Raw genomic sequence first — 15,382 nt, 5'->3', positions numbered from 1 at the left:
ATTTTTCAGGTAAGAAATCCTTTTGAACAAGAGGGATCGCTGTTCTATCTTTTCCATGTCTTGCACAATTAAGAAATTATTCTGTCCCATTCCCCTGCTCCCACATGCCCGAGTCCCTCTTCCGAGTAAGATGAAGGTAACCACATAATGGCTAGCTCATGAGCCAAGCCATCTTCCCATCTTGAATTACGGGCTTTATGAAAGACAGATATAGCTACATTTCACTAGCTAAACACTCAGCAAAATGAGGAATTGGGCCCATTCGTTTGCAAGAGAGCTGAATGCATATCTACCAAAAAGTACAATGAAAAAGGACATTGTACTTGGATCTAGAAAAACTTCAGAAAACTCAGTTACATGTTTTCAGTTCTTTTTAACTTTAAGTGGACATAAGATCATAATCTCATTGCCAGATAGAGACTTGAAATTTAGAACCAAATTTTATCTTCAGCAAGTTTTAAGTGCCCAGACTGGTTCCTTATCAGTTTTCTTCTGAACATTGGTAGATGCTCTGGGGTAGTGCCAGATTAGTTTTTGAACTCATGCCATGGCAAAAGCTGTATTTAGATGGCAGTATCAGAATTAGCCAAGAAATTATATGGATTACTCATGAAAGGATGTTTTGGAGAATCTATACTATGTGCTCTGCTTATGTCACAGAGGTAGGAAGTTCAACAGAAAATTAGACTATAAAGTACCTTATACCATTGCAAACTATGATGCCATCCACCTTTCTTTTTGATATCTGATGACGTTATATTTGACTTTAATCGGTACTTTGGCTATCAAATCACAAACTGGGCTTCCGAAACCTTCCAATCAGACAGCAGTCACTGAATGAGATTTTCTAGCAGGCTGGACAACTCAACCATGCAAGAATGTAGTTTCTTCAATATGTTCTGACATATTAACACCGCTTGAGTCGTAGAGGCTCAGTAAAATGCTAAAAATACAGTTTTGGAGATGCCAAATGTGAATCCCAAATAATGAATAGGATAAACACTGTATAATATTTGATTTCTGACCATAACATTCCAATTGATATCTGCATTTGTAAAATGCATTGTTTTGAAACCCAATGGATGTGAAGACATAGATTCCACTAGCCTAAACCACTCCTCTCCCCCGCAAAAAAATCATACTTCTGACAAGATATTTTAAGAATAACTGAAGGACCATTTCTCATTTTATCAGCGAGAAGAATAAAGTCACTATTTTTAAGCATCAGTACATGGGTTTTGGGCTATTTAAACAAAGCCATAGGGCCCCAGACTCTTATAGGAGTCAAGGACTATCATACCACAAGGTCTGGAGAACACATTCAGTTGTCAAGAGTTTACCAGAAAGATATATTCCTGAGTAGGGCTTTAAGACTATCTTAATTCTTGAAGCTAACTTAGCCCCTTCAAATTCTAAACATCTTGCCTAATTGCATCTTAGCATGCAGCAGTCACTAGCAGAATTGACAAGTATTTACTGTTTCTGCATTCCTCATTTCACAATGCAACATATCATGGGTGTTTGTTAATTATCTCTATTTGTTCATATACTTATTCTATCCATCATGCCAAAAACCGCTGGCCTTTTCTAATCCCAAAATAAAAAAAAAACAAACCATCTTAAATGCCATTTAGAGGGGTTGTAAGGAGCAGGTGTATGGAAATGTAACCCTTGCTGAATTGCTGGTCATAATTATAATTATATTATAATTCAACTGTATGGAGGCAACAAACTTTAGAATCAGATAGCTCACAATCTAAATCCCCCACCTACTTAAAATTTCTTTGGGGACTGTGCCATGATCAAATATGGATAATCTTTTTAAAAAAATAAAAAAATGGACAGAAAAGGATCTTGTTCTACCAGATAGTGACATAGATAATACAAGAGGAAGACATGGGACCAAGTTTATGGTCTATCACATTAGGTAGCTGGTAGGACCATATTACAAATGTATATCAATTATGTCCTCCATTTACACTTACAGCTTTATTGGCATTATAAAATTCTAAAAGAATTTTAAGAGCATATTGAATTAACCCCATAACATTCTGCACTGCCAGTAAGTTTCATGATCACATTTTTGAACAGCATTTTTTTCCAGGCACAACTATAAGGGTAACCTCACCTCTTTTGGAATCTCTTGTACCCAAATGACCCTACTTCATACCCTTCCTTCCTGGGGCAGAATAGCCATCTTCAAAAAAATGGTTATTTATTTAGAAGTTCCACAAGAATGCCAGATGAAAGACTTTTATGCCCCAAAGCTTCAAAGCTCAGCTTTCGATTGAAGTATTGCACAGAATTCAATTTAGATTAAAGCTATCCCTATGTGGGATTATTTGCGGGCAGAGTGGGAGAAAAACAATTAGGTGGCTTTCTCTCCATAACAACAGATCTTCCTTCTTAAACATTTGTGTTGACTTTGGAAGAGCATTTCTTAATCCATACTGTGATCTATTGAAAATGGCATCTGCTTTCATTGGCCATCAAGAGTAAAGCTCCCTCAAGCATTTTGCAGAAGCAGCGAAAGATGACTTCTGAATCTGCTCAGTGGTAGAACACAAGCTCTAGTTGCTTCCTGGTAATGCTGAACCTTCTGTAGAGACAAAGAGACTCATCTTTTGGGCTTAACTGAAGCAATGTTTAACCATATGTTTGAAAGAATGAAGGCTGAGAAATGACTTTCTCCCTGGGTAAGGAAAAAAAAAAATTGGTCCACATTCCCCAACTTGATCTAGCAGCTGCAAATAAAATGCACAAGGCCAAACAGAATCCATCTTGTTCCAGGAGCAGCTTATTTCCACGGCTTGGCAACCAAGTTGCAGTAATACCTGGGGTAGCATAGCAAGAACATGAGGGGCAAGAGTATTCCCAACATAGATGGTTTTCTCTGGAGAAAGTTAAAAAAATATCCCCCTTCACAAAACAGTAAACCTCCATTCCTCCCCCACCCCAACCCGAGTGTGGCAGCTTTTTGGCAATTACCCCAATGTTTCAGAGGGGGGAACAGGATTTCCCCTTTTACTTTTGTCATTAAGTCATGCTCACAGTCAAGTCCATTTCCCAAGGTTAAATGATTATTTTTTTTAAAAAAAGAACTGTATAGAAATCAACACACTGCCATCATTCTGTGTATCTGAAGCAGCCACAAAAGGCTGCAGACTCATTGAAATCTCTTCTCATCCCACACGTATCGTTTTCCTGCAGGCACCTTCCGGAAAAACAGGCTGTTGCCTCGGCTCATGTTGCCCTAAATGAGAAGAAAATGAAACAGGTCAGAGTCCAGTAGACAGAGCATCGGGGCCCTCTGAAATTAACACACTATAGAGCAGCTGAGGTTTGAGGCCCAGATAGTATGCAGTCAGGGAGTGTGTGTATGTGGGAGTGTATCTGTACAGCAGGACAACTTTGTCTGGAATTTTTACTTAGATGGTAGGTATGCCCAAAGGAGGGACTCTGCCTTGTCAATTCTATACCCATCTCCAAGCGAAACATGAGGATCCTGTAAGGAAGGACAGACATTTCAGACATACCTCCCCATGCAGCTGGCTCCAGCAATGTAACCAGGAGGTGTACGCTGGTGCATAAGGTGGGAGGCCAGCAGCGAGCCTAGAAAATAGAAGGCAAGGCTTATAGAATTCACTCCCCACCAGGTTTCAGTGCCAGGCACCTGTTTGAAGATCACTGCTTAGAGGCCATTTCCAACCCAGTCCTTTTTCGCTGCAAAGGAAAGGGGATCAAGCAGGAGCTAAGGTGGTTGAGACAAAACTCAACAGGTAGTCTGACAGAAAACTGGCCTGCAACTGGCTTTCTATATGGCAGAGCAATCTAATAATCAACACATTATTTACAAGAACAGGGACAGATATTATAATTTAGCAAATTAGCAACCACAAACTAAACGTAGTCCTCCCCATTCCATAACGGTATTTGGAATGCCACCATGAAACTGATTGACTTTATCATAAGAATTAACAAATGGAAATATTTCTTAACGCATTGTTATTGACTTCAGGTGTGCATGCTGGCCTTACAGTATGTTATACTAAGCTAACCTGCATTTACTTCTGAACAGCCACCAAAGTGCAGACAAGAGTTAAATGGAATGCGCACACAGGCGTAAGCTCTGAACAGTGGCTATTTGGCACAAATGAGAGGACTGCTATTTTCATAACCTCGTGGTAATTTTACTGCAAGGATCTCACTGGTCAAAACTGGAATACAAAACCAAAAAGAACCGATCCCACAAATTTGGAATTTATCTTTTTATCAGCAAAGCTATTGTCACAGAATAATGTATCACAGGAAAGTCACAGAATCCAGGCAGTTTCTGGCTCCAGTTATTCCTAAAAACTTAAACGTAGATTCCCATTTCATATGATTGGATAATACCAAAGGAAAGAATCCAGACTTTTTTCAATACTTTATATACTTATATAAATGAATTTCTAAAAGTGTACTGGATTTGCTGCTACCCACAAGTCTTCAATTTTTTTTGAAACTCTTAGCTGTTTCTCCAGCCACAAATATTTTGGTTTTAGGCAGGGCTCTATAAAATAATGGGTTTTTTGCCCACTGTACTTTTAAATTAAAACCTTTGAGTTCTTTTAGTCATCCAAATGGCCTCCTATAAAAAAGTCACAAACTTTTTTTTAGCTCGGTTGGCTATGATATGAACATTCCTAAGAGCACTTACTGAAAACATGAACATTGTGGTAAGGTGCAGCACACTGCTAAAATTCTCAATAGTTATTGAAAGAAAGAGGCCTGAAAAATAAAACTGAACTTTGTGTGCTTTCAAATGAAAGCCAAGTGAGAGAAAAGAAAGGGTGCACTTACCCGCAGCTATTAATGGCCATTAGGTTTGAAACAAGTACGAAGGGGTAGGTCAGCATACTGCTGAAGAACTGAAAGTACAATACAGCATGATGTATCAGTGGACAAAGTATGCCAAGACTCTTTCCTCACCCATAAGGCTGAGGACTAGATAATAACAGAACTACCACTAACCATGCCCCATACAGAGCAACAGCAATTTGATGGAAGGATAAAATCTTAACACTGATAACAAATCAAAGGGAAAAAAAGACTGGCAATTACTCAACTAAGCCCCAAAAGTAATCTCCACCTAGCAACAGCATTCGATACATCTCTAGTGAAGAAACAGTAAATTCCAATGTTGGGCAGAGATTCTAAAGGCTGAAAATCGAAAGGTGTTTTTAACACCATTAGTTAAATACCATTCTCTAACATTCCTCTCAAGAGCACCAGGACCAAAGGTTTAACAGTGAGTTATGAGGCTTGTGGTCCTCTCAGAATTTTTTCCCTTTCATCTACATCAGAGAAAAAAGACATTAAATTACACACTCACTCCAGTGACAGCCTGAGAGTAACCCTTCATCTCAGTCATGGTGGAGACCTAGAAAGAAGATTCATCAATAAAACACAGATTCCTCAATAACAGAAGTCACTCCCAACTTTTGTCCAAAAGGTAAAGACAATGCCTCCCAGAACTCTGCAAGGCTTCGGGTTCAGGGCAAGAAGATGTTTCAGTGCACGCAACAGCCTAAACACAGTCCTGCCCACAACTTCTTAAACCCAAGGAGTGTTTTCTTAGGGTCATGCAGGAGCCACTGAGGGCAATCAGGTTCTTTTAAGAAGATGCTGACAGGGGCTACATTTATTTAGCCCCTTGTGTGCTTCAAAAATGACCCTTTGCTTTTGTAATCAAAATGTGTTGCCTGAGAAAGCCAACTTCTCCCCACAAGAAGACGTGGTATTAATATGTATTAGTATTATCTATAGTTGCGAACAGCCATATGTATAGGTTGAGAACAGAAAAAATTTTTTGGCTAATACTTATGACCTGGGATGCATAAAGCATTCTTTGCACAGACCACCCTATGCCTGAAACCAATACTTAATGTTGGCGATCTGTGTCTGCACCATAATCCAAGTTTTTCATCCTGACACAGAATTGAGAATTGTGTGTTTGGTTTGGAAATCACCCTAAGGGAACTGTGCTCCATGTGGGGTATTAGGCATCTGGACATCAGTGGCATAGCAGCAGCTAAATGGAGGTATAGAAGCTGTTGGGAAGCTGCAAGGGTAGAAAAGTGAACCAAAGAGGGGAAAGAAAGAGGAGGTGTATCAGTCTTGCCTTCTTACCCTACAAGATTATCTCAAATTTATTTTTGCTAGAGCCCAGAACAAACCTTGGAGTATCAGGTTTCAGTTCCACTGAGCCATGAACCACTCAGAATAACTTGACAGAAACAGAAAGTGTTTGTCCCATGCCTTTCATGCATGCCTTTTCAGGATGCTGCAGCACGGTGAGAATAGGCACCTTCAAGGCCAATACCAGAAAATTGCAACCAAATGGAGCCTCAACAGTCATTGCTGCTTCCTAACTACGGACATAGCACTCTACAGGCAGAACACTTACCCCATTCTCCAGTACATAGGTATTGATGAGGTAGGCCAGCATATTACAAAGCCACAAGGATAGGATGTCTCCAAGCAGACGGGGAATCAGGCCCCTGAAATGAAAACAGCCGACTAGTAATAAGGCTGGATACCATCAACACTGACATGACAACATAGTTACCACTAACTGCTCACAGGGCAGGAAACTGGTCAAGCATGTGGAGGCTAGGCTGAGTAACACCCAGAAAAAAATCATAATTTCTGCCATTCCCTTTGGGATAGTGCATTGCTTAAGAATTCTGCCTCACCTAATCCAGCATCCTAATCCAGTCGCCCACAACATCCAATCAGATGCCTTCTGAAAGCAAGCAAATAATAGCCTTTCTCCAGTAACTAATACAATATGCAGTGGCATATTGTGCTCATCCTGAGAAAATCCTACATGATCCCTGCACTAGCTTTCATGGCATCAAAAGATGGTAAAAACACACTGTAAAAAGTACTCACGCAAAAAATCCAAAGATTCCCTCTTCCCGGTATATGGTGACGAAAGAGCTAAACACGCCGCTGAAAATTGAAGGGGAAAAACAATCCATCAAGATTCTACAAATACCATAATATGTATCCAATCCCACAGACACTAGTACTAATTTCAACAACAGAACATTTCTGACATCATACATTAATTTATCTCCCAGCCCTCAGTTCCTTCCATTGTGTGGGTTAAAACCCCAATGAAGCCAACCTCACTGCAAATATGTTTATACCTGTATTTGGTCTCTCTGCCAACGAACTGCACCATACACCTCAAGGTGATCACTAAAGAACAAGAAGAGTCAAAAGGGAAAAACTATTAAGGAAGACCTCACCTGTACTCCTCTATCCACTTATACTTATAAGGGAGCATATAATCAACTACCTGGTTGATTATTCCAAGACTCTTAACTCAAGATGAACCCAGGCAAAATGGCTATGCCCCTGAATGGTACAACCAATCTGGTATGTGGGTGCAACATGTGGGTTGAAATAGAGTTCCTTTTGAAAATGTTCGGCTCAGCATCTAGAATTCTTTTGGATCTGAAATAATCAAGTTTGATTATGGCCAAGATTGTTTTTGCTCAACTGAGGCTGGAATGTAATTACAGCCATTCCTGCAGATGGCCCATCTGGCCACAATGATATCTTCCTGAATTAAACTGTATCTGGTTTACTGCAGTGGCATTTCACAATTCTTAGGAAATCAGGCTGGATAAAATCCTGTGGCCAAGGTCTTCTGAGGTGCTGCCTGTGGGAGGACACAAAACTCTTACTGAATCAGCTACTCTGGCTCAGTTCAAAGTGCCATGAGAAGAGGTCTCTTTCTGTGAGAAGAAACTTGAGATTAGGATCACCATGCTCTACCCAATATGACCTGCCCATCTTTTGAAGTTACCATCAAAGACCCACTTGCATATTGCAACACTCTAGAAACCCGTTTCACTGAGGCTGAGGGGAAAAAAGGACCTTTCCATCAGCTACACTCCTGGCTCATCCTCCCCAGCTGGGTTCCTCTCATTGCCTCTCTTCAAAGGAGGTCCTCAAGCATGGCCAGAGTCTTGATTTGATTGTTATGGGTTTGATTGTTATGGTTACATTTGTGTGTTCACAGTCATTTAACTTGCTGATGGTCCCAGTGTATTTGATTGCATGGTGATTTTTAACACTTCGCCTTGTTAGCTAGTTAAGGTCCATGAAGGAAGGTAGGGTGGAAATGTTTCCAAATAGTTCATTATCAATCATTACCAACTGTTTGCAAATTAAAAGCAGTGAAATGGTAAAAACATTAACAGGGAAGGGTTACGACACAGCCATCTCCTGCCTTAATGCACAAAAAAACAAAAACAAAAACCTGATGGTAGAAGGGAGAGAGTTGTTTCCGTATCTAGGAGTTACAATGGTATGATTGAAACGGAACTGAAAGATGAATCTATACATACCGTGAAATGGGTGGGTGACTAGTGTAGCAGCAGAACGTGCAATCATCTCTTGAGAGGTCTAAGATGAAAAACAGTTGGAGACGTATCAGAAGAAAGATTAGCCAAAGAACGAGCAAGATGTCCCATCTACCCAGATTCCAGTAAAGGATTAAATAACTGCTGCTTATCATATAATTTGAAGTAGTAAGATTAAATGTTTTCATTAAATGTTTCATTAATTATCACTGCTCTATACCTATTTAAACCTATTTAAACTATGCTATCACCTTAGACAAATCCCAATATGATGTATATACTCCGAATATATCCCAATATCTCCCATCTAAGGAATTTCAGTGAGCAGGGTCAAGGAGAAGAGGCTTTTCCGCTATGGATGCCTGCCCTGAGAAACACTCTACTACTGAAAATGAGAACTGCTCCCACCCTTCTGACCTTCCCAGAAAGGTATCAAACTTATTTTATTTTTTATTTATTTTATTTTGAATTTGTATACCGCCCTTCTCCCTGAGGACTCAGGGCGGTGAACAGCCAAGTAAAAACATCAAATACAAATATTAAAATACAATTAAAAGATATATATAAATTTGGCCCCATTAATTAAAAACAATAAACAAAACAATTAAAAACACTTAAAAAATTAGGCCAGCCCGGCTTGCTGGAAAAAAAAGGTTTTAAGGGCACGGCGGAAGGCACTGACGTCTTGGATTCTCCTTATCTCTGGGGGCAACTGATTCCAGAGGGTAGGTGCCCCCACAGAGAAGGCCCTCCCCCTGGGGGTCACCAGCCTGCACTGTTTGGCTGATGGCACCCTGAGGAGGCCCTCTCTGTGGGAGCGCACGGGTCGATGGGAGGTCATCGGTGGCAGCAGGCGGTCTCGAAGATAGCTAGGCCCTATGCCATGGAGCGCTTTAAAGGTGATAACCAACACCTTGAAGCGCACCCGGAAGACCACCGGAGCCAGTGCAGCTCACGCAGGAGCGGTGTTACAAACTTAGTTTTGTGGGTTGGCCAGGGCTCCGAGGGGGCACTCACCACTGGAGATGGTTGACAGGGTAAACAGATCTCATCCCTATGCTGTCTGTTTCCTTGCTTCTAGTTTTTATATAGCTTCTATAAAGCTCTGACTAGAGCCCGAATGTCACAACAGCAAAGAAACAGCTCACTTCTATACTTTCCTATGCTAACAAGATATTCGTGCTTCTCAACTTCATTATGATACCATCTATACTGTAGGCAAACAGGTTGTTGCCTCATATCTCCTGGTTTCAGAAACAACAGATTACCATTTCAATTATCCACCAGCCAACACATTTGGCAGGTGTCAGGTCAGGAATGCTCTTTTACATGATCCACAGCCAGCCAATTCCCTGATCAATGAATCCCATATCTTACCTCCTTGATAACTTGATCAAAAGAGGATCCAGGTTCTTTGTGAGTATTCCCTAATTCCTAGAGAGAGAGACAGAAAAAAAAGTGGGGGGGAAGCCACTCTCAAAAACTAGCCAGGTATGGGATCCTCATTCCCAAGTATAATATCAATTTTATTTACAAATTCTGCAGAGCCTTCCACTTCCATAAACTGCAGTATAGAACATAGACATGCTCCACAAACTTTAATTTCAAAAAGGAGTTTTATTGGGAAGTTATTTATGAATGGACTTCATGACATACCTCACTTTGGTCAGCATTCTGGCATTGCTAGATAGAAAGAAAATATACAAATATAAGCTCGTAAATTATCTTCTCAATCTTTTATTACCATTAAATGTACATAATTGCACTTACATTCTTTTCCACCCTCCTCCTGAGATCCTTTACTTCAGTGACAAGCTCTGTAAACCAGATTACATTGGCCTATACTTTCTATATACATATCTCTAAAGCACCAAAGGTACCATAGACAAGAATTATAAATTCAACACACAGCTTACTCAGTCAATGAAGAATGCAAACACACAAACTCTGTCAAAATGTAAATCTGACAGAACAGTTCAGTGTCTGAGGAAAAGAGGGCTGTTGAGTGCAGGTGGGTCATCAAACACCTATATTTTGATCACATGACCCCAGGAGCAATGCAATGGCTGTAACTTCAGAGTCTCGGCTTAAGTACCATTTGATCACCACTGCTGTAACATCTAACGGTCACTGAATGAATGGTCGTTAAGGGAGGACTACCTATAGGATAACTTGATTGTGTGCTTCGTATTTGTTCCAATATGTAACCAAGCACCACCATTATAAATTGGCTTAACAAAAGAACTGCAGCAGCAATCCTGGTAGATAACAGAAATGTTTAAATATCTTACATTAAAATCAAATAAAAAAATTGTACAATCTAGGAATAAAAAACTTTGATGATCAAAGAACTGAACATCAAATTAGCTAGGCGCTTTGAGCTGTGATTTATAATCTGTGCTTGCAGAATGAATGTATATCACAGGTAGAGATATGGAATGAACAATAAACTGGACTAGGCTGAAAAAGAAACTTATAAGAAAGTTGTTAAGAGGTCATTTACAAAATCCAAGCAAAAATGGCCTACATTATAAAGTATTTGAAATCTGAAATATTTTGTATATTAAAACAATATAGAACCAAATTATAAAGTACCTGTAAAACTTTACTGTGTACTACAGTGCCAATGGCTCCTGACCAGAGTCTAGGAGCCAAACCTTTGAAGAGTCCAGCCCTCCCATCAATCTTCACAATGTGTTTTGCTGAAAACAGAAACAGAGGTAAGCATCTGTCCCATTATTCACCCTTCTCCCCCAAGTGCCACATATCTGAATCTATCTCATCCTAGAAAATTCTGGTTTAATTCTGTTTAATGCCAGGTTAGAAATTTTGATATTAACCATATCCATGTCATTCAAGTATGCATTGGCTGCACATAACATCTGCAGGCAACAGAATCATATAATGTACTAATCCTTACCAGACTCTATTATCCACTATAGCAAGGATGAGCAGTCTGTAGCTCAATTCTCAACTCTTATTACTCTGACCAGCATTAAGGAGTAACAAGAATTGTAATCCCCAAACATCTGGAGCCTCATTATTTTGTCCTTCCTGCTCAACAGTAACAAGAACTATGAGCTAAAGTTAAAAATAACTGGCTGCTTTGAATAAACATACAAAGAAACATCAAATTGGGAACCTGATGGAAATTCAGTGCCTATCATTAGAGAAATGCATGAAGAAAAATGAACAGGCAACGAAGTGAGGGTTTAACTCCAAAATAGCCAAAGACTAGAAACCTAGAGTTCAAAACAGATATTCAATCCCCACATTAAACAGGGATTTTTAAAAAAATGCTGTATAAGCTGCACATTGGGGGAAATGTGGCATTGCTATAATGTGCATATGTATTTCTAAATCAAATTTAAAATATGGTGCTTGAAAAGAGGAAGAAAGCACAGAAAGGAATGTTGACAAACCATTTACTATCAAAACACTGCTTACTAGCTGGAATTCAAAAGTGAATATAGACACAGTTTTGACATTCTTTTTAAATATCCAGTTTAGATATGCACCAAATTCAGTTACATAACTATCTATTCTTCTCTTCAAAACTTGTCTTTTGTAAAACCTATTATAACATATCTGATAAAAGTCTAGTTCAAAGGCATGCATTTCTCACATACACGTCAGTAACTATAGCAATCCTATGTTTTAGGCTTTTTATTTGCAAAATACATATGTTATATACTCACCATAAGCAAAAAGACCAGGTAGTTGATAGACTTGCCGACCAAAAATATTTCTTCCCAGAGTTGGCGGAAGGGGTTCATATCCCACCTTTGAAATAAAGAGACAATCCACAATGAACTTTATAGCCTACAATTTGAACATCCTCTCAAAGAAACAGTCAACATGCATTTCACAGCATTAATACAATTATTTCATTAACCAGAAGTTCCTTCTTATACGAGTGCTAGAAGTATCAATAACAAAAGCACAATTTCTATTAGTTGGTTATGATTTTTGGAATATATAACTGGTACTGAGGTAATCTGCAATTCATATATAAATCAAATTAAAAAAAAAAAGTATATTGGATAATGACATTGTTTTTTACTATATAACAAATTTAGAACTATAGGGTAAATATATGTCATCGTCCCCAAAGCAATCTTTATCTTCCTTAATTTCAAACAAAATCTAACTACTTATCAATCAATCAATGAATCAATCAATCACTTTTTTGCAGTTATTTTGCTATTAAGATTTAATTACTTAAAAGCAGGAAATTTCCCTTAACATATCCTGCTACCTCAAATTATGCTGACTAGGATGGTTAAGTTATAAAACAATTAGGTGGTTAATTCTTTAGATGAAACTGCTTTGGTGATTCATTGATTGATTTGCTAGGAGCATGGCAAATGCACACATTCCAATTCACAATGTAAATTATTTAGGAGATCTGCAGTTTAACAAAAAGTATTATTGGCAAGCAAATATCAAGTTTTCTGATTTCTCACAGTACTTCTCATAGAGTGTGTGTTTTCCATACAAAAACAGCCAGATGTTCCCCTTGCTCTGAGTGGCCCTTGTTGGACAGTTATACAAGTGTCTCATTGCTCTTTACAAATGTAAGGTTTAAAGGTTTAAGGTTAGATTGCAGGGATTCATATCCTGAAAATGCAAATACTCTTTTATAGCTTGTACTTTCAATTAGAAGCTCTTGTTCTGAAAGCACATTGTACAGGAAGACTGTTGTTTTTACAAAACTGAGGTTTTCAGCCAAGAATGAAATAAGTATAAGGACACAACAAGCCAGAAACCACCACCAATGTTACTAAATAAAGAAGTCTGAAATTACAGAGAGTTTGTCTGGGAGTGTCCTTGACAAGGCCAATAAAAATAAGACAGACTTAAATATGAGGTTCATATACAACTAGAAAAGTGATTGGAATTTTGAAAATCAGCTCACTTGCAAAGATACCCGAGTGGGACAAACAAATTCGAAACTGGTTTCTGCAATGAAGACTGCCCTATGGCTTACAGTGGGACTTTTATTCCTGCAAGAAATTAAACCAAGCGTGGGCAGCAAACGAGAAACGCGCAGCGTCCTGGATATGATTTCGACTTTGTTGTGTTATGGGGATCGTCTGCAAATCCCACTGCTAGCGCTCAACCTATACGGCTGCCACTGTGGAACAGGCGGCTTTGGAAAGCCTCTGGACGCGGTGGATCGCTGCTGTTTCTTGCACGACTGCTGTTATCGCCACACCAGGCTCTCCCTGAAATGTCACAACAGAGTAAAATGGCAACGCTACAAACTGCTGTGTAAAACCTCCGAGACGGAGTGCCGGTCCAAAAGCATCTGTGGCAGAACGGCGTGCGAGTGTGACAAACAACTGGCAGAATGTCTCACGGCAGCCAGACCTCAGCGGAAGCATTCTTTCTACAAGCGAGAACTCTGCCAAGGGTCTAAGGGCACCTGTCCCATCATGCACCATAACTGGACTAAAACCCCGGCACTAAGTTAAGTTTCTGCTAGTTAATTTACTTTATTGATTAGCCTCTTGGGCCTTAAGTTTTCTGCTATTTATTACCTGATGGCAAAGCAAGGAAGGTTCTTGGAAAAATTAAGCTCTGAGAAAAAAACAAAACAAAAAACTAGCTGTGGCTCCGGTTCCCCCCCCCCCCAAGAAACCTCATCTCGGACCATATTTGTGTTTCTAGGCAAGAGATGGTGGGTGGGTGGGTGGCTGAGCTCCGAATAGAAGTGCCGGTGGGTGGGTGGGAGGGAGACGATCGGCTAGAGGTGGATCGGTCTCCTTCACCCAAGCGGCGGCTTCTTTACCACTTGCAGGTCGGCGACTATATTCACACGGGAACAAGAGAAGCGTGATCGTCCCAAAGCCGAAGGCAAATAAAAGACCCCCGAGACTGGAGGATCGTGGGGGTGGGGTGTGTGTGTGTGTGTGTGATCCTGCTACGGCGAGGGTCGACAGCGACCCAGAGAGAGAAGAGCGATCGCCGAAGAGGAAGCACCCCGGAGATTGCGAGGGGTGGTCCCTCCCTGCCACCCACCCTCCCTGGCGTCTCACCCCCACCCCGCTCCCGCAAGAGGAGGGAAAAGCTGGAGGGGCCAAAGGTCTCACCTGCACTAGCACCTTCACGTACATGAGCGGCTGCGAGAGCACCGTGAGGCCGGAGCCCAGCAGCACCTGGGAGGTCGTGTCCGCCATGCTGCGCTGCAGCCGCACCGGGCTCTCCGCCGCGGGGGAGGGGGGGAGGCAGAGAGAGGGAGGGGGGGGAGAACAGAGGAAGAAGGAGCGGTCGTGATACGACCACGTGACCTGCGGCGGAGGACAAAAAAAAAGGGGGGGAAAGGGCTCCTGTCGCCGATGCTTCTTCGTTCCCTCTTTCGATCAGTTCCGGGTCCAAAGGGTTCCGGTTTCCGCCACCTGAGGAGTAAGTTAGGCCCGAAGAGGAGGAGGAGGAGGAGGAGGAGGAGCCGCCGCCTATAAAATCAGATCTTCCGATTAAAAAAAAAAAAAAAAGGAGTGACAAATCGTCCTTGGCCCAAGATTCCCTGGAGCGAATTACAGATGCGCCTTGAAAGGTGTCTTGAGGACGGCGATGGCGGTCGGCTGCACGAAGTTGGCGTTTTCTTATCGATCTGGCCTCGCCTTTGAGTTGCGCAACTCGCACTTGAAATGGAGAAAAAAAAAAAGGCTCCATCGGCCAATGAAAAGCGGGGCTTTTGGGGGGGGGGTGTCAAGAGGAGCCTCCGATTATCGCGCGTGTGTATCCCGTGCTCCTCTTCTTCCAGTTTCGGGCGTGCTCCTCTTGAGGTTTAGGGGCCACTTTAAATCCAAATAAAAATGCCTTGTGAAGATTGCCCTGCCGTTTCCCGTTTTGAAGGAAACAAAACCCATTGCTTTCTGTACATCTTGCTGTATGTAAAATAACTACTTGCTAGTTAGAAAAGCCAGCAGAAATGCCTTCTTTTTTTGGCTGTGACC

The 15,382-nt window shown here is 40.9% G+C and overlaps 1 protein-coding gene across 1 annotated transcript; it reads right to left on the bottom strand.

The window, feature by feature from the left end:
• Positions 1–1,155: 1,155 nt before the first annotated feature.
• Positions 1,156–15,362, bottom strand: MTCH2 (mitochondrial carrier 2). The gene is made up of 13 exons (XM_034433817.3): positions 14,516–15,362; positions 12,119–12,203; positions 11,016–11,122; positions 10,077–10,103; positions 9,798–9,854; positions 8,406–8,463; positions 7,197–7,248; positions 6,937–6,996; positions 6,449–6,542; positions 5,375–5,422; positions 4,843–4,910; positions 3,537–3,612; positions 1,156–3,253 (listed from the first exon to the last, which is right to left on the bottom strand). Exons 1-13 carry the CDS (start codon positions 14,600–14,602, stop codon positions 3,167–3,169), a joined length of 906 nt encoding a protein of 301 aa, XP_034289708.1. The 5' UTR covers positions 14,603–15,362; the 3' UTR covers positions 1,156–3,166.
• Between the last annotated feature and the right edge of the window lie 20 nt (positions 15,363–15,382).

This window comes from Pantherophis guttatus, chromosome 1 (genome assembly GCF_059756535.1).
Source record: "Pantherophis guttatus breed Tessera chromosome 1, ASM5975653v1, whole genome shotgun sequence".
In the NCBI taxonomy this organism is placed as follows: Eukaryota; Metazoa; Chordata; class Lepidosauria; order Squamata; family Colubridae; genus Pantherophis; species Pantherophis guttatus.
The sequence above is the reverse complement of the archived record's forward strand: the minus strand, read 5'-3'. Positions and strand labels throughout refer to the sequence as shown.

What these genes read in the sequence shown, in the direction of transcription:
- MTCH2 (XM_034433817.3), bottom strand. Translation starts at nt 14,602, where the DNA reads ATGGCGGACACGACCTCCCAGGTGCTGCTGGGCTCCGGCCTCACGGTG. An exon ending in ACTCTCAGGCTGTCACTGGA is followed by an intron (nt 4,911 to 5,374) that starts GTGAGTGTGTAA and finishes TTGTACTTTCAG; the next exon opens with TTCTTCAGCAGTATGCTGAC. An exon ending in ATGGCCATTAATAGCTGCGG is followed by an intron (nt 3,613 to 4,842) that starts GTAAGTGCACCC and finishes TCTATTTTCTAG; the next exon opens with GCTCGCTGCTGGCCTCCCAC.